The following is an 18,741-nucleotide window of genomic DNA, read 5'->3' on the forward strand; positions in this document are numbered from 1 at the left end:
GACCCCCACTCCTTTAACTGCCTCTACCAAGAGGTCTATGAATCAGGGTTTATGTCATACACAACTATGGGGCTTTTATCATTAGTCACATCAACTGCCTTGTAAATTAAACCACTTACTTGAGATTTATTATTAAAACAAAACAACAACTGAAACGGTTTTCCAACAGACTCCAGTGCATTTTATTATGTTTGCTCAGATATTCATTAGAAACAGCCTGCAAGAAATAAATTTCATAGCAGATATAAATTAAAAATTTCCTTGATCATATTATATTAATGTGAAAACATTTGCAATGAAATCGCAGCAATGATTTCATTCATTTAAAAATCTGGCTCAATACCACCAGATAGTGTATTCCTTCCCAGCAGATGAAGTTTTAAAAAAAGCTCACTGACCTGCACAGATTTCAAACAGAGCTTTGATCATTTTGTAAAGATGGTTTGACAGAGAAAGAAACAAAAACATCCTTGCATTAATTGTGGTGACAGATTTGACGATGAAAAAGTCCCTCTCACTTGACACGGACAGTTCACTCTCAGTCTTTAAGGTTTAGCCACGCCAAATGGAGCAGGTGGTGACAGAGACAGCTAAGCTTGACACACCCGGAGGCACGGGACGTCTGTTTAGAGCTGGAGCGACTGTGAGCCAGAGCTGCGGACTGTGGTGGGAGAAGCTGGAGAGAACTGTCTGAGCTGAGCACTGCTTTCATGTGTGCTTGTATCAGGATCCCTGTGGTTGGTCATTCACATGGCTTTCACTTTGATCTGCTTCATCTTCATCTGCTTCTTCTCGATCTTCTTCTGCTCACGTCGCTGGGCAGCTTCCTGAAAAAGATGATAACAGATATACACATTAAACAGGGAATATGAACACTCCATTTTTACTTGTGAGCTATTCTGTTGAAAGAATAGATCAATATAATGGAAGATGTGCCAGTGAGCTTCCTGAGAGTTAGTCGAGCTGTTTTTGTAGTCGTTATGCTATAAGATGACTGCTGATTTTTGCTACCTTTTCGCCCTGAGGTCTGTGTTACATAGGGCTGCAACTAACCATTACATTTATTGACTAACAATCTGTTAATTACTTTCTCGCTTAAACACTTGGTTGTTTGGTCTAGAAAATGTTGAAAAATGTCTGTCAGTGTTTCCCAATGCCAAAGATGTCGTCCTCCAATGTTTTATTTTGTCCACAACCCATAGATATTCAGTTTACTGTCATGGAGAAGTAAAGACATTGAATAGTAGCAACCAACTGATTCATTTTTGCAGCTCTGGAGGTATAACTCCTCTCTGATAACTCTCGGTTAGAAAGCGAGTGAGCAGATTTTCTAAACTATTCATTTAAATATCATTTAAAGGGCTTCATGAGAGGCACTTCAGATTTCAGACCTCCAGGCGACGTTGTCTCTCAGGGTCCTCCTCATTCATGATCCTCTCTTTCTCGGCTCTCTTCTTCTCCTCACGGCGTGTCTGGGCTGCCTCCTGACGCTGAGCGTGAGTCTGCTTGAGGAAGTTCTCCTCCACACGGGCACGGTTTCTGTCAGCTTTCTGTTTGCCCTAAAATACAGTGAGGAGAAAATGGACTTATGGCTGCACTTTAAGCCCTCATTTCAAAGACCGAAATGGTGAGTGAGTGATCATTTAGCTGTGACACCAGAGAATCCCCCTCACCTCTCTGTTGAGACGGAGTTTCTTGACTTTATCGATGCTGTAGATCACCATGTTCATGAGAGGGAGGAGAGAGTCCATGTCTTTGGGAGAGGTGTTGCCCATGCCAGGCACTACATGCACAAACACACACAAAACAATCAGTGAACATTTAACACATGAGTAAAATAAGATTTAGGGGGGCAAGATGTGTTCCAATTGTAGTAAAGACAAGTTTTTCACCATTAAATGTAAACAGCAGCGTCTTCTTGGTCTCGGGCAGCTTTAAAGGCTGACCCTCCCTATAAAAAGAAAAGAAAACAAACGAACAAAAAAAAAAAAACACAAGAGGTTTTAGTACCACATTTATAACTCACATGTGAGGGATTAAAAAGATTAAATATATACTCACTCTTGCATAACTTTTGGACCAGAAAATTGGTCCGAGAAATGGATGGACTCAATCTTGTCAGCATGGTTGGTGACATAATGCGCCATCTAAAAATACCAAAAATAGATGCAGACACATGAGAGCACTGCATTTAAAGAGAGGGAGATGTTGTCTGCCAAATCAAAAATGCTGTTTTGGTATCCTTAAATAGTGATACTCTATGAGATGATGATGATGATGATGTTGATGATAAATACCTTGTTGTCCATCACTCCATCTGTGACCTCGCCCATTTCACTTAGAATAGCCAGGGAGTCTGGGAGCCCGTACTTGGCCCCAGACTTAGGCTTGTCACCACAGAACTCACTCTATGGAAAAAATATTTAGTTAGTAGAAAGAGAAATATACATCTGTGGGTAACACTCTAAGAGCAAGAACGAGGACTACAAATAACTGCATAATTGATATTTACCAAGTCCTGCATCTCCTTCTGAAGCCTGGCCATCGCTTTCTTGGTGCCAATAGCAAACACAAAAGTGTCCATGTCCTCTTCATTAAGAGTCACTTTGATTTGCTACAAACAGACAATGTTGGTAAGACAATGATTATGACTGAGATACGTTTAAGTCCAGTGTATCTGTGTTTTGTCTTCCACTTGACAGGCTCATTGCCATTTGACTGATACGCACCACTTGATCACAGGCAGGCCTCATCATCCTGGCCAGAACGTTAAGCAGGTCCTGCCTCTTCAGAAACTGGAACAGACCACACAGAGCATTACATACAGTGTTTATTAAACACAATACAGTGAAAAACACAACACCATACACACAACAAGTTTCCCAAACCTTGAGCTGGATCAGCATTCCTTCACAGCACACACGTCCGGAGCACCACAGGTTGTAGATGTGTTCATTTTCCTGATTCAGCTTCCCAGTGCTTACTGCTTCTTTACTTGTTCCATCATCACCTATAAATACAAATTGTTGATGATTAACACAAGATCTGCTTCATAATGAGTGTAACCAAGCACATGGTGTATTTTTTTTATTGAAAAACAGTGCTATTGAATACCGGAAACATCTGATGCACTCACCCACTAGTGCAAAGTTGCTCTCTAGAAGTTCTCTATGTGAGCTGAACCAGGACTGAGCCAGCCGACTGTTCTTGTTCTTGCCGATGATGTAGTTCATGATGTAGGCCAACAGGCCGGTCACCATCAGGATCTCCATGTAGTAACTCTCCCAGCTGTTCTGCAGATGTGGAGGAACCTGCAGAGAAGCAGCAAGCTGTCATCAGTATTATAGCTCAACCAGTACTGGATTTATTAGGCCATTAACACTATTGATATTTGGGAGGTTAAAATAAGATAGTGAAATACTGGCCAATGACAAACACATTCCTCATATATGTCTTTCGATAAATAATGAGCAAAAATAATAACGATTGGGACATTTTAAAGTAAAAAAAAATCCACTTGTCAGATCACTCTACTGGACAATGAGTGATGATAACTCTATTCATAAATGAACTCAAACCGAGTCTGACATTTCTGTACCGCAACCTTTTGTTGCCAGTCGGTCAACATATAGACTGATACCAATATATGCTACAGGTGGACATCAGCAGACATATCAGCCGGCCAATTAATTGATTTAGTTCTAATCAGTAACAATGAAATGCATGAAATCTGTTTATGTAAACAGACTGTATTTCAGTCAACTATCTACATCAAACTGCAGCTACAAAACAGTGGCGCAATCTGCATTTCTACTGCTCTAACTTTTCTTTGCATTGGCCTTCTACGGTTGTGAAATTGCATTTCCATGACAATGACCACACAGGCAACATTAATGAACCCGTGTGGCCCAAACTTAAATGCATTTACAGGAAAATGTACTTCTGAGGGAGAAGAATCTGTGAGCACTATGAGAGCCAAGGCATATCATGATCGGCAGAGGACAGTATGAGAGAAGATTTCAGCAATAAGCCGGCTTACTGTGTGGATTATGAGGGTGTCCTTTATGTGGCCAGGCTTCTCCATGTCGCCCATCCCCTCAAATTCCTCCTGGTCATATTTGTAGTTGTCTTGATCCTAGAGAAACACAAAGTTGAATTTGCTTACTTCAACATTCTGTGTAAATAAAAAGAAAAGGCAATCAAATTATTTATTTTGGAAACTCAAAGCTGTACACAGTAATACAAGGCAATGTACCTGCGTCTCCGAGTCCTCAAAACCATCCTGGCCGTCCTCCAGCTCCACAGTCGCTTCATCTTCATCTTCATCCTCTTCAGGCTGCGAGGACTGTGAGGCACGCGGTGGAGGGGCAGTTTCTGCCTCGGCTGCTTGATCGTCGTTCATGTCCTCAAACTCAGCGAAGTCATTGTCGTCAAAGTCTGCGAGGTCTTCGCCATCATCAAAATCATCATTGTAGCGTCCCCTGGCGACAGGAAAGGCCAGGAAGAGCAGCAGTACGGGTATCAGGAGGAAACGCGCACTTCGCATGGTGGGACCTGCAGCGAGGTGGAGAGGCGGAGTGATGGAGTGTTGATGCTACAAACAGGAACACATGTGAATAAGGGTGTTATTGGAGGTTGTAGCTCAGGGGTAGAGCTAGCGTCTTGTAAGCGGAAGGTCTGGGTCAGTTCCCTAGCTCTGCATGTTGAAGTGTCCTTGGGCAAGATACTGAACCCCAAACCTTGCATGACAGCCACTGGCATCAGTGTAAGAATGTATGTATGAATTACTGTAAAGCATCTGCTAAAGGCCCTTAATGTAAGTGTAATCAGTTTATAGACTTCCTAAACAGGAAGGAAAAATCTTACACACCCGTCCAAAAACAAGAAGTTAAATCAGTTCAGTATAACAGGTTGCAACTTGCATGTGCAGGTTGGCCATGTATTAGCCGTTTTTAAAATGAGGCCTGAGAGTTTACCTTAACATTGAAGTGTAGATGACTTGGAGGAATTCAATTGAACAAGTCCATGATACCTATTGATTGTTTCCACCAGCAGCAATTAATGACTTCAAGGAATTTATGATTTCAACCTTGACAAGCGTCAATGTTTAACATGTGAGTCCACGCTGGGGTGTTTGACGGTTGGGGCTGGGCCTCTGGCAACAATAACAGTAAACTGTGACAGAGCCCACGTTAAACTGATCAACATTGTAGTAACCAAGCCTCACACACACACACACACACACACACACACACACACACACACACACACACACAGTGGGTATTCACGTGACCAGTCTCATAGTGAAATAAATCCCTAAGGAGCGAGACTAACTAGAAAACAATGACTAATGAGGAAAGAGGATTTCTGGCGTGACAGCATTGTGAAATGCGGGTTCATGTCTTTGAATACTACGCTGCTAAATTAGCCAATTTCCAGGGCTAGCAATGCGAAATGGCTAAAACTACAGTATAATCAGGATTGAATCATACAGCGTGGCATCAAGTAAGCCAATCTAGGGGCTCGGGCTCAGTCAAACTTACCGAGCTTCGCCATATGTGGCTGAACCCGGTGAATAACCTACCAGAAAGCTGTGGCTAGCACCACTAACTTTAGCCAACCTGTGAGGCACGCCTGCTAACAGGCTAAAATAACAGGCTGTGTGTGACTTTCTCCGTTTCAGTAACTCAAACTCACACTGTGTGTTCACCTGATGGTAATATGCGGGATTAAACCACAAGTGTAGTCCTATCACCGTCCCAGACCCATCCCCCCCAACACTCACTCACTTTATCGTTAGCAGTTAACGTTAGCAAATCTGGCATTAGCATGCTAAAGGTGGCTAACTAGCTTGGGACCAGGCTGATCCTGAAGGGAAAGCTACGTTTCTAGTGGGAAACACAACTCAGAAAGTGCGTCTTAATTAAACAAACCGACTGAACTGAGATAATAAAAACTTACCGGGGGAATTACTGTGACAATAAACGACACGCTGGTTGAGCTAAAGTAGCCTGAACTGTCCTTGTTGAAATGTTACGCCTAAAGCAGAAAACTACACGACACAGGAGCGACCTTTCAAAGTAAAAGCATCTCGGCAGGATGTATCGGCCTCCCTTAGTCAAGTCACCATCACCTCGCGTATATTTGAGAGCATTATTTTGAATGTTATCACCAGAAGTGTTTGGGATTTGTAATGTTATGTCTGCCTTGACGTTCGTAGTACTCTGGTAACGTGATCCGCCGATTGCCCAAGCCAGAAGTAACTAAGTACATTTATCAAATACATGTACACGTAGAGTAGAATACTCTAACCAAAATGTAGTGGAATGGAAAAATTAAGGAATAAAAAAAGGTAGCTAAAACATTTGAAAAAAAAAAAAGCGACAATAAACATCTTGAATATAAAATATTATGTATTCATCTTAAATGTACTCTGTATGTATAATAACTAAAGTAGATTTAATGGAGGTAAATGAATTAAAGGTGTATTCTGTGAAGCTTGTGCTACATAGTGTGGACAAGGCAGGATGTTAATGTTTTGATTAACTCGCCGCACTAAGACAGGAAATGTATAATCGTGGATGTTACACTGTCCTCCGCTGGGCGTAGCACGTAACTACATCAGATAGTTCGTACATTTATTTTTAGTTATTCAACCGGAAGTATAATTACGGTATATATCCCAATATGTCTAACTTGACGATTGTGAAGTTGCAGTTACTTACTTCGGCCACCAGAGGGCAGAAATGCGCGTGATTATAAACGCACTTCTACTGATGTCACCGGCAGCAGCTCTCCTCAGCTTCTGCTAGCATGTTTTCTGCCAGCCGCCTGTCAGTTTAATCTTATTTAATTACTTTGTTGTATTTGTTTTACTTACGTTTTATTGGTAAAATGGGTTTGTGACCTATATTGGTTGAACATCTAAGTAAAAACTTTGAATGTCATTAATGTTTTCAGTTTGTTAATTAATATTTTGTAACGTAGCATTAACTTATTGTTGAGGCAGGTTTGCTAGCTAACATCAACAGCCTTAATGAGCGTCATTTTGTGTCTATTACTGCATTTTGATGACAGACATTGTTGAAACAATAAAGTAAAAAATTAACTATTATGTACAATTATACAGTATCGCTGCCCTCTCGTGGCCACAGTGGGTAACTACAGCCAATTCATCAAGTCAGACATGATAAGATAAATATACTTCCTGTGTAGACGTTCAAAAATAAAACTCAGACTAGCTTAACTAGTTATGCACTGAATTTGCGTGATTATTCAAAAGCGGTTGGCAGAGTTATGTTATGGCCGATACTTGGCCGTGTGAGGTGTATTGTCACTGTATTTATGTTGAAACTACAATTGTATTGTCTGAGTAGGTTTCACTTTTCTTAAACTAAACACAATGTAATGGCAGAAAGTATGATTTTATTAACCACAATCTCGAAATATACATTAGTATATTCACTGCGTAAAAGCAGTAAAAGACGTGAAAAAAATAATAATCACAAAACAGAATGAGATTTGTACAGAAGATGATTAGGGCCACATGTGAATTTTATCTTTTAGTTCTGACATTAAAGTCAGAATTCTGACTTTTTTCTCAGAATTCTGAGAATTCAAATGTGGCCCTAATCGTTTTCCGTAGTGATTTGGTAGAAAATCAAGAAGAATAGCTCTCTAAAATTAGTTTATTTCTAAAATTAGATCGGCGCAATTAATGCTTTTATTTTGAAAACACTAACAGGAAATCGTTGTTATTACGTTGCATTTGACAGTTTTTAGGTCGTAACGAGCAATGCTACTCTTTGTTAAGTGAAGTGGTGAGAAATCTTGCTCTCAAGCAACATTTGTTCAGTTAAATGGTTCTTTTCACCACATCTGCGGATATTTGCTCTTGCGCGACGGGTAGCTTGTAGTACTTTGCTGGCAGGACTACTTATTTCGTAGTTAGCTAACGCTAGCGTGTTAGCTGCTCAGACAACAGCTGCAGTTCGGGAGGATGTCGCTTCACGGCAAAAGAAAAGAAATCTACAAATACGAGGCGCCATGGACGGTGTACGCGATGAACTGGAGCGTCCGTCCAGACAAACGCTTTCGGCTGGCTCTCGGCAGCTTTGTGGAGGAATACAACAACAAGGTGCGTAGTGTGGAAATGGCCATTGGTCAGCTAACGCACTGCTAAAGATGGTAACGTTAGCGAGCTAGTGCTAATGCTAGTTATCCTGCGCAGCACCAAGACACACACTCACAGCGTTTGTTTTGTTTTTAATCCCTTGTAAGGCAAAGTAGCAACCGTTTCTAGGGAAATATTCAGCCAAACTGTCTATAAATAGTAACATCCCGTAGTAACACCGTACATAGCTAATGCTATTTCTGACCCTCGCTGCCCTGTAACAGTGAAACAGTGTTTTGGCTCGTCTTGTAATAACAGGTAATGTTTCTGCTCCTGTTCAGGTCCAGCTGGTGGGTCTGGAGGAGGAGAGCTCAGAGTTTGTCTGTAGGAACACATTTGACCACCCTTACCCCACCACCAAGATCATGTGGATCCCGGACACGAAGGGGGTGTACCCCGACCTGCTGGCCACCAGCGGGGACTACCTGCGCATCTGGAGGGTAAGGATGTACATGTGACAGGACGAATCTGCTGACATATTCATATTTTTATGTCAGTCATCTTCCATGGAAGGTTCAAAACTAATGATGGACTGAATGTACTCAACAAAATCTGGATATATCTGAATCCTCTGTGTCACAGAGCTCCATTTGTTTGATGGAAACAAATCAGGGAGTAAAGCTGTGGCAATGGAAGACTTTTTCCATCCTTGCCATCAACACCATCTTCATATTCAACTCCACATATATCACCCAGGTGCTCACCAAGTGTAGTAATCCACAGCACGAAATAGTATATTCACACATTTACATAAGTAATTATTAAGACTCATCAATACAGCTTTTAAATAACAAAATATTATGCTTAAAATATATCTCCTCAAATCTATTCACAAATACTAATAATCTAAATATTTTGATGGCATATCTCTTTTGTTCTTGCAACAAAAGTATACTACTCAATTTGAGTTAGGGGTACTGATACATGGGCGCACATTTGCGCATGTGTGGAAATGTGTCACATTGTGTCGACCAAACATTTTCACAGAGCACAAAATAAAAATTCCGATATGTCACATAACAAACAATCAAGTGAAATACTTGGACAAATATGCCTAACTAATTTTGAGTAGTGTATAACAGTCCCGTTACATCACCTTTCTGTGATGCAGCCTTTTAAAACGGTAAAACACAACACTTGTGTTATATCACCATGAAATTGATCACAATGTAAGACTGATATACTGCACAGATCTATTAGGTATCAACGGCCTTTGGGCTTACTGCTTCAAGGAGGTTGGGGAAGCCAGAGAGTACTGAGAGATGGAATAAAACATTGTTTGTTTTGGCTTTCTGTGTGATTTGTTGATAATAATGCTCATAAACTTCAGTAATCCCTGATTGAAGAAAGCATCATTATCAATCCCACTAAACTGTAGTATGAACACAGTGCAGTCGGAAATCAGTGTGCTTGCTTCACCAGCTGGCAGCTGTGAAACTTGACTATAGAGCTTGTTTAAAAGATGTCATCTCACTATCAAATTCCTTTGCATTTTGTCCCACAGGTCAGCGACACAGAAACGCGTCTTGAATGTTTGCTGAATAACAACAAGAACTCAGACTTCTGTGCTCCCCTCACCTCCTTTGACTGGAATGAAGTTGATCCCAATCTGCTTGGTAAGAAATCCACTACATGATAAATACTAAGGAGGATAGAAGTTGGACTCCGTCGCTCTTTGATTAACATGGAGGTTCTGTCTGCAGGCACTTCCAGCATTGACACCACCTGCACCATCTGGGGGTTGGAGACTGGTCAGGTGTTAGGACGAGTTAACCTGGTGTCTGGACATGTGAAGACCCAGCTGATCGCTCATGACAAAGAGGTCTGTGTCTGCACTGTAAAGGGAACCCGTATGTGGTTGTGTAATCAGCCCAGAAGAACATATAGATCGATGTCTTTGTGTGTCTGTACAGGTGTATGACATCGCATTCAGCCGCGCGGGAGGTGGAAGAGATATGTTTGCCTCTGTGGGAGCAGATGGATCCGTCCGCATGTTTGACCTCCGACACCTGGAGCACAGCACCATCATCTATGAAGACCCCCAGCACCACCCGCTGCTCCGCCTCTGCTGGAACAAGCAGGACCCCAACTACCTGGCCACGATGGCCATGGACGGCATGGAGGTCAGTTTGCTGTGAATTCAGTAGCTGTGTTTCCAACTACCATTTTTATCTGCAAGTTAAAAGGTTTTAAATTCATGAATTTTTAAAGGACTTTGAGAAATATTTTATACATAAATGTTAAAACGCAAATGAAAATAGCTGGATTGTAACCAGGTGCCTCTTGGCGTGTTTCACCTCTTTTCGTCGCTAACATTAATATTTCTCTTCGATAGGTGGTCATCCTGGATGTACGTGTGCCTTGCACTCCTGTGGCTCGGCTGAACAACCACCGTGCTTGCGTTAACGGAATCGCCTGGGCGCCTCACTCCTCATGTCACATCTGCACTGCAGGTAAAAGCTCATTTTTGATCGTGGGATGACAACAGTATTACAGGTTTACTGCAGGTCACAAGAAACACGTCTAATCAAGTCTGAATTTCGAGGCAGCCTGTTTTTGGTTGCCAGGAGCCTCGTTACAGACAAAAATGTGTTCCCCATCCTTAATGTCAATGCATTTCCCTGCTCTGTCAGTCTGACACGTCCCTCTTAATGTCTTCTTTCCTCAGCTGACGACCACCAGGCTCTGATATGGGACATCCAACAGATGCCGCGGGCCATTGAGGATCCCATCTTGGCTTACACCGCTGAAGGGGAGATCAACAACGTGCAGTGGGCGTCCACGCAGCCGGACTGGATCGCCATCTGCTACAACAACTGCCTGGAGATCCTTCGTGTCTAAAGCCACGGACGCTTGGATGAAGAAAGAAGGAGCTTTGTTTCAGACTTAATTTTCTGGTCCTCAGCCAACGGCTTTCAAGACAAGGATGAGCTCACAAGTGAACTTTCTGAACATGTTTGGAGTAACACACACCTGCTCCACAATAATCTGGTTTACATTTCCTCCCATGTCTTTCCTCCATCCATCATTCTTCTATTAAACATGTTTAAGCTCTTATTTATTTTTGCTCACAAGGTAGTGTTTAGCATCTGCACAGCTGCTGTAAGAAGCTTCGAACTCTGAGCAGTTGTCTATGAAAATCTGATTTTTATACTCCTCAGTGTGACTTCAAACAGAAGTCACTGTTGTGTGATGTTGTTTGTTTCATCTGTTTGATTTGTAAAGGTTGATACAAACTACTGTAGGTGGCTGAAGATGACTCCTCTGATGTGTAGGACTATGTCGTAGCCTTGTTGTGGACTCAGAGATCAGTACAATACAATCTGTTGCAACCCAGGAAGTTCAGTTTTTCAAATGGGTGTTTTTCAAGTATCCTCTCTCGAGGTGATCGTAGTATTGAGGCTCAAAATATGACCCTTGTGTTTTTTTTAAATTGTAAAATAACCAGAGAGGGATTCATATTGTCACTGCAGTGGTGTCTGTCATAGTATGGTGTGTTTTAGTTCGGCTGGTGATGCTGTGAGGACGCCATGTACAGAGACACATTTAGAAAAACCTACGAGAGTTATGTCGTTCAGCCTTTTTAACTTCCTACTTATTCTCTTCTTCTTCTTCCTTTCTTTGTAGAAGATTGTGCTTGGAAAGCTGCATTTTCTTTGTGTTAGAGTGAGTTGTGAAATGGAAGGAGAGTGAAACAACTTTCTGACTGCGTCTGCCTCTCTTTCTGTTGTTTTTCAATAATTAAAGGGTCATGTCCTTGTAGCATGCCATTACAAGGCAAAGTGTACATACATATAAATATATCAACTTCAGATGTCGGTAAGCCAAGTGTTCATGTTGTAGCTTTTTCATAAAGTTTATTATTGAATTTGCTCTAATAAATTGTATTCCTTTATGTCCTAGGAAACAAGCGTGTCTATGTTTTGCTTTGTCTCCTGACATTACAGATGATGCTGATCCATATGGAGCATAAAATGTGAAGTAAAATAAATGGATCCATGTATAAATAAATACAGAAACAAATAAACAAAAACACAAATAATCAAATGCACAAAAATAAAAGGTGGGAGTTAAATTTGACCTGAATAAAAGTCCTCCTATTTCTACATTTTTGTTTGTAAGTTAATGACCTCTGCAGTGTAAACCTCGGTGTAAAAAGCAGGATAGGTAAAAGAAATGATCGATTTATGTATTATTTCCACACTCCGAGTGGTGCCAACTCATGTTCAGCAGCCGGAGACAAAGTTTCTGACATGTATATTTTATGTAGCACAGGTTTTTTTATAGTCACTGCGAATGAAAGTCACAGTTTTCGAGCAACATCCTGCAGCAAATCTTCCATTCGAAGGCATTACAAAGTAGTGTTGTCTAGTTGTCTAGTTAACAGACATATTGAATTAAATAAATGTGGTTGTATGAAAATGTAAAATGCTTCATTAATGTACGTACTGTGGAAATCTAACATTTTTTGAAGAGCATTTAGTAATCTACTACAGTCTTTATTTCAGCATTTTTTTGATGGCTGTTCTCCGTAAATCCTCAGGATTCTAGGAATTTTCAGTATTATTGCATCTTTTGGTTCAATATATAATTTTGTATCTTGTTTTGAGGGGGCACCCAGATTTGAACTGGGGACTTCTTGATCTGCAGTCAAATGCTCTACCACTGAGCTATACCCCCTGGTTTATGTCTCAAAGGTGTTACTTTTGATGAATTTCTATGGTCAGTGTTTACCATCAACATATATTTATAGTACTCTCCTGCTGTGCTTGCAGAGGATGTACTTCGGTGGTGTAAATGTATGTCCTTTATAGACAAGGTGGCAAGTTAAATACTTATATCTCCAGCCAACACTTGAGCACACAGTGTTTTAATAATTATCTGTTTGTTTGTTTGTCAGCAGGATTACACAAAAACAACTACAACGATTTCTACGAAACTTGGATGGAGGAGGGGAGTCGGCCCAGATGAACTTTTGTTGAGGATCCAGCATAAGGTATGAATCCAGGAATCTTTCCTCACTTTCTTTAACATTTCCAGTCTCAGGAAATGAAACATGGATCTCGATGAAGAAATCAGACGTGTTTATGTGTCTGGTATCTATGAGTGAGTGATGGAAGTGTGGATCTAGCAGACTAAATATATTTGATTTGATGTAGGATTAGGCTTGATCAAGTTGTTATGTATTGTTTTATAACAGAGGTTTGACAAGACGTGCATTTGTGTTTGTCCCCTTCATTTCATCCCCATGTGGTGCTGTAATACAAGGATGATCTTGGTCAACAGACTGTTTCTGAAAGTTAAAGCATGAGGTAGCATTTTATGGTGCGACCGTTGAGTAAAAGTTACTTGGCACACCGACCTGAACACGTCATGTGGAGCTACTTAACATGTTATACTGGTTCAACTCTGAATATCTATCATTAAATACGCATCCATCCATGAAAATCAATCAGTTAAATGACCGTCACACAGTGCTGACTGTTTCTTCTGCCCTCTGTGTGACATTACATTTGGCGGTGCAGCCAGTGTGCCAAGAGCTTTGTTGAGTGATCAGGAGAATAAAAACATTCAGGAGTCCTGGTGTAACTCTGCAGTGTGTCTTTAATCTAAAAAAAAAAAAAAAGATAAATAACAGGAATTTGTGCTTCAAGAAACATTATACAGAATTATAAATGTTTAAAAAGTCATTACATTCACCTTGTGGTTGGAACTGTTAAAATCATCTTTAACAGAGGACGCCTTGAGACGACGCCTCTGTGTCTGCATGTGATTGACAGCTACCATCCACGTCACTTGTCAACCAGTCTGCGTAAAACAACCCTTGGCAGTTTTTTCCCTTTAACCGTTTCAGTTTCAGTCCTCTGTTGGCACTTTCAGATGAACACATCAGCGCAAGCGTACAGACAGAGGAAGAGGGGAGATCAAGCAAAGCCGTCGTGATCAAAACAAAACCTGTAAGAGCTACGTTTGAATGTACGAGAAAGCTCTGCTTGATCTGTCGTTTTGTTTGTACCTTCTCGTGATCAAACCGCACGCTTGTAAGTACTGCTGATTCATGTCAAAACGTCAGAACATGAAATATGAGATGAAAATTACACTTTCAAGGAGTGTTTCTCTGATCCTGAACCCCATCCTTCACAGTGTGCCAGACAGCTATAGTATGCATTTTGATATTTTTTCATCAAACACCAAAACAACAATAGTGAGTCTCTAACTTATAACACTCATACTTAGTACATTTAGTAGATGTGTCATCCTTACTGTGACGATACAGTCCCTGGGAACTACTTTTCAAGGAACTAAAAGGGTCCTTTGACCTGTTGTTGTCTGCATTTCCACCACAGTCTAAAGACCTGCGAAGATTTGCCAAGTTCCATCTCTCACGTATGAAAAAGCACGTCTGTTTTTATATTTCATTTTTGCACGGGACCCTTTAACAGTAAGGACAATGAATTCTTAGTTGGTCCAAGTTAATTACTGCAAGTATTTGACCAATCAGAAATGTTCAGTTCCCGTTAGCCCCACCCCCAAACTTCCTGTCCAACACCACCAGCTGAGACTTAAATGTAATGTTCTCATTTCTCTACTGTGTGCCTCCTCATCTCTTCTCTGCTCCATCTTAACTAACCTTCAGTGATTTTATTCTTCTTCTTATCTGACATGTCTGATTTTATTTTCCTTTGTAAAGCACTTTGTAACTTTGATAAAAAGTGCTAAATAAATACAGTTTCTTATTGTTCTATCATTGTTTTTATTCCCAGGTGTGACCTGGAAATCAATCTCAGCACGCAATATTGAATGATGTCTCAATTCCTGAAATGCATCTGGAGGAGAGAGGAGGCTCGCGTGGGGAGCTGTGAGCGAGGATGCACAGGTTTAACCTTTAGGGAAGTTTTTTTTTTAGCACCTGTTACAAAAAGGAGGCGGGACACACATCTGGAAAACAAACCATTGTGGGAGCAGGACATTTTCCGGACAGGGTATTATTTAAAATGATCCAACTTTTACTGTCCATGTAGTACCCTGTGGGGCGCTTTTCTAACTGTATTCCTTAACGACAATTCACCTTGATATCGCTATTGTTGTCACATTGTCCCATATTGTGAACTGAAAGTAAATATACAACTTGTCGTGTTCACTGTTACGCTCATCTGACAGAAATAAACAGCAGCAGAAGCTATAACAAACAAAAAAGACCAGATGATGCAGCTGTGCCTCATAATATTTAAATGACACTGCCCAAGCACCTCATTCTGCAAAATGCATGCTGCCTCCTCTCTCCTCGTGTCTCCTCCTAGCTGTCTCTGCTAGAATCTCATGTGGGAGGGACGAAGACACGAAGAGAGGAGAGGAGAGTGTGCAAACTAAGAAACGGGAAGAGGGGAACGTCCAAGGGACTTAATTTAGACCCTGGACCCTGCGGTGGAAAAGCACTGAGTTCCTCCAAAGTTCCTGTGGTGGAAACACATCTTAATATTAAGAAAATAAATTCAGTTCCAAGTCAATTATTATATTTCTCTACAGCTCACGTCTAAATGTGCAATTCTTATACAAAGTAAATGCAGATAATTCTTCAAATGTGAAACATATTAGTGGTCCTTGACATTTCACCTCTCTTCAAGGAAACCTCGGTCTGGGATGCAGTTTATGTAATTTCAGATCCACACATATGTTTGTTTGCTTACTGGCAGCTCATACTTCACAGCTGTCCCACCCTGCTGGGCAGGAATAATCTCTTCATTGCACAGGACCTCGGGTGTGAGGGGACGGAGGAGCACAGCAGCCTGTGGGGGCGCTGCAGATTCTTGTATGTACGTAACAGGAGGCACTCTGCACCCTCAGTGGCGTGAAGGCAAGGCATCCCACGCTCTACAGCAGCATCTGAACAGGACGGACAAGGTTTTAAGGGAGGTAAAAGAAAGTAGCAGAGTGGGGAACGTATGGCTGTCCCGTCTGAAAAAAGAACCAGGCGCTGGCGTTGTGGCGTTGGTGTTCTAGCTGCCTGGCAGGACAGGGTCAGAAACATGCCTCTGGATCTCCTGCATCTCTGTGGAGGTCTCCAGGTGCTCGGGGAGGGAGGGGAAGCGCTGACTGCCGCATCGCAGTCCAGGAGGCTCTTGGGCCCCTGACATTTGAGGAGGGGTGAGGTCCACAGAGGGCAGACATGGTGGGTCGGCATCCGGCGACATGGACATGGTGTCATCAGAGGCCACAGTGAGATGGATCCCGCTGGACAGCGAGTCCTTGGATTTGTGCTGGAAGTCAGAGTCTGGACTCTGAAAAGACAGACAGAAGAAATTAGCTTATTTACCTTCATGCCAATTTAAGAACTGACAAACTGTTCAATTTGATGTTACTGGAATTAGCCCTATCAACATCTAAAAACTGATGTAATATATGAGTCTGTAGACTGAACGCAACACCTGTAGGAGTGAGGCAGTGCTGTCGATCTGGACCGGCTGGATTGGAGGGACCGTGTGAATTGTGGGTACTCCTGTGCTGTACAGGGTGGTGGGGTGAGGGCTGGGCGACACAGCACTGTAGGCTGGAGGCACGGGGGCCATCTGCCTCTGCAGGAGCTGCAGGATCACATTGATGTCTGCGGTCATACGGGTCTCCAGCCTTGGCAGCATAAAGAGAGACAACATGACTTCAGGAATGTTTCTTCATGACCGAAACGACGCACAATTTAAAGTGCTTTTGATGTTATTATGATGTTGGATGTAACGCTGTAATCTTTTTTATGGAGTCTCTCATCTGCTTTTTCAAAAATGTCCACTAGGTTTCTCTCTTGCTCTCTCTACAGGATCTCTGTCAGCCGCAAACATAAGCAGACGGGCAATTCAGAGGAGGCACATACACGGTTCACTTCACAGGGTAGAATTCTTTCTAAATTTTCAGTCTGACCTTTGACCCTTTCCTATCTTTGTTTGTCTCTCGTCATCTCTCTCCTTCATGTCTCTCATACATATGTAACTCACATTAACACCTGTATGCACATGACCAGCTGGGAGCTGATATGCAAACACAGCAGGAAACGAAGGCGGAGCTCCAAAGTAAGCATTAGTCAGTGAATGACAACAATGAAGATAAACACACAGGAGTAACACCTTCACCAGGGGGTATAGCTCAGTGGTAGAGCATTTGACTGCAGATCAAGAGGTCCCCGGTTCAAATCCGGGTGCCCCCTTCTTTTGATCACATTTTGCTCTGGCACAACACACCGGTTTAACTGCGACTGCAGCAGCTCCAGCCTGGATTCCAGCTCGCTGGGCCGATCCTCGGCACAGGGTGGAGGGTGGAAACTGGCCCTGACCGACGAGGCCCGTCGCTGGCTCTCTGAGAACTGGCTGGCTCTGCGGCCTGGCCAGTAGCCATACAGGCCTGACATGCTGATAGGGGCTGTTGCTGTGGAGAAGATGAGGAATTTTCCTTTTAATTTGGAACGCAAACTGTAAAAGAAACTGTACTCTTAAGATATAGTCCTCGCCATTCTAAAATTCTTCATGTCCAAATGCTACAATATAACATTTTCTTACGCATTTCTGTGGTTCAGTTTTCAGATTAGATTAGATTAGATAAATTTTAGATTAAATTTTAGAGTTTTTTGTTGTTGCATGTTGCACCTTTAAATGTTCTGAGGCTCAGTGTGGTCTGCTGGAGGCTACTCATGCATGGCTGATGAAGGGATTGTAGGTCGTTTTTACCTGAGTACGGTGTTCCTCCAGGTGGTGTCATCCCAGCTGAGGGTCCGCTGTGAGGTAGGAGGTTGACCACTGCTGGGGGATAGTCTCTTGTGTCGCCCCCGGGGGGGTACAGCTCCCCTTTGCTGTGTCCCATGGGCTTCATTTCCTCATCACTAGACTGCGAACAGATACTACCACTGCTGCAGAGGTCCTCCCAGTGGGACTCTGCCATCGTGCCCTGGTGGTGGTTTGCCATCGGACAGGGCTGATCGGGGTAGGAGTCTTCGCGGTCCATGCCGTCTGTACAGACGAGACAATGTTAGGACGAGACGAGATTAAGCTGAACGAAAACGTATGGAAATGTGTAAAACCTGGAACCGCCACTCACCTGGTCTGTTTCGACGTCGCAGGGAGCTTCTCCGATGCCTTGTCCGCCGGTAGCCACATTCAGAGTCCCTGCCTGGGGTTGGCTGGTTTATTCTATCTGCCTGATACATATCAGCTTCAGTAATTCAGAAATACACAACACATCCTTCAAGCACAACATTTTTTTTTTGGGATTGTCTTAAATTGTTTTCTCATTTCTGTCTGTGATCACTACTTAGATGGTGTTTTTCTGTGTAACATCACCCTCCGGTGGCACTCACATCTCTCAGGTTGAAGGTGATTTCCAAGTTATTCCAGAACATGTCGGCGAAGTCGGGATACATGTCCAGCACCTCCAGCAGATCATCTCTCAGGATCTTGTGAAGGTCGCAGTAGGTCAAAGCCCTGACATCAGAGCTGGATTTACCTGGCCTCCCGTACAGACTGATGGGTTCACCGAAGATGTCGTTCTTTCCTACAGAAACCACAGACGAGCATAAATCAGTACAAGTC

The 18,741-nt window shown here is 42.3% G+C and overlaps 3 protein-coding genes and 2 non-coding genes across 6 annotated transcripts in view; 2 read left to right on the forward strand and 3 right to left on the reverse strand.

Moving 5' to 3' along the window:
* Positions 1–158: 158 nt before the first annotated feature.
* On the reverse strand, positions 159–6,116 carry ccdc47 (coiled-coil domain containing 47). Of its 2 annotated transcripts, none has more exons than XM_030408829.1 (13): positions 5,962–6,116; positions 4,256–4,554; positions 4,040–4,135; positions 3,137–3,311; positions 2,889–3,010; positions 2,730–2,795; positions 2,513–2,614; positions 2,298–2,408; positions 2,062–2,147; positions 1,893–1,951; positions 1,674–1,783; positions 1,392–1,559; positions 159–827 (listed from the first exon to the last, which is right to left on the reverse strand). In XM_030408829.1, the coding sequence occupies exons 2-13, from the start codon at positions 4,544–4,546 to the stop codon at positions 747–749; spliced, it is 1,467 nt and encodes a 488-aa protein (XP_030264689.1). In that variant the 5' UTR covers positions 4,547–4,554; positions 5,962–6,116; the 3' UTR covers positions 159–746. The 2 variants fall into 2 exon arrangements, with proteins under 2 accessions (XP_030264689.1, XP_030264688.1); XM_030408828.1 differs by having other exon boundaries at positions 4,256–4,594; positions 5,962–6,103.
* Positions 6,117–7,725: 1,609 nt separating this feature from the next.
* dcaf7 (ddb1 and cul4 associated factor 7) lies at positions 7,726–12,279 on the forward strand. Its single transcript, XM_030407750.1, has 7 exons — positions 7,726–8,137; positions 8,455–8,613; positions 9,678–9,789; positions 9,877–9,995; positions 10,087–10,296; positions 10,509–10,626; positions 10,842–12,279. Exons 1-7 carry the CDS (start codon positions 8,000–8,002, stop codon positions 11,012–11,014), a joined length of 1,029 nt encoding a protein of 342 aa, XP_030263610.1. The 5' UTR covers positions 7,726–7,999; the 3' UTR covers positions 11,015–12,279.
* Positions 12,280–12,781: 502 nt separating this feature from the next.
* Positions 12,782–12,853, reverse strand: trnac-gca (transfer RNA cysteine (anticodon GCA)). Its single transcript has one exon. It is a non-coding gene; the product is annotated as a tRNA-Cys (tRNA).
* Positions 12,854–13,772: 919 nt separating this feature from the next.
* Positions 13,773–18,741, reverse strand: part of kcnh6a (potassium voltage-gated channel, subfamily H (eag-related), member 6a) — a 29,980-nt gene continuing 25,011 nt past the window's right edge. Inside the window, exons 11-16 of the mRNA XM_030407748.1 lie at positions 18,510–18,703; positions 18,251–18,350; positions 17,884–18,162; positions 17,401–17,584; positions 16,600–16,798; positions 13,773–16,452 (exon numbers count right to left, since the gene is read on the reverse strand). Coding sequence (XP_030263608.1) covers positions 16,171–16,452; positions 16,600–16,798; positions 17,401–17,584; positions 17,884–18,162; positions 18,251–18,350; positions 18,510–18,703 — 1,238 coding nt within the window. The 3' untranslated portion in view covers positions 13,773–16,170. The remainder of the gene's footprint in view (positions 16,453–16,599; positions 16,799–17,400; positions 17,585–17,883; positions 18,163–18,250; positions 18,351–18,509; positions 18,704–18,741) is intronic.
* On the forward strand, positions 17,295–17,366 carry trnac-gca (transfer RNA cysteine (anticodon GCA)). The gene has a single exon. It is a non-coding gene; the product is annotated as a tRNA-Cys (tRNA).

The sequence above is a fragment of the Sparus aurata genome, chromosome 23 (genome assembly GCF_900880675.1).
Source record: "Sparus aurata chromosome 23, fSpaAur1.1, whole genome shotgun sequence".
Classification (NCBI taxonomy): domain Eukaryota; kingdom Metazoa; phylum Chordata; class Actinopteri; order Spariformes; family Sparidae; genus Sparus; species Sparus aurata.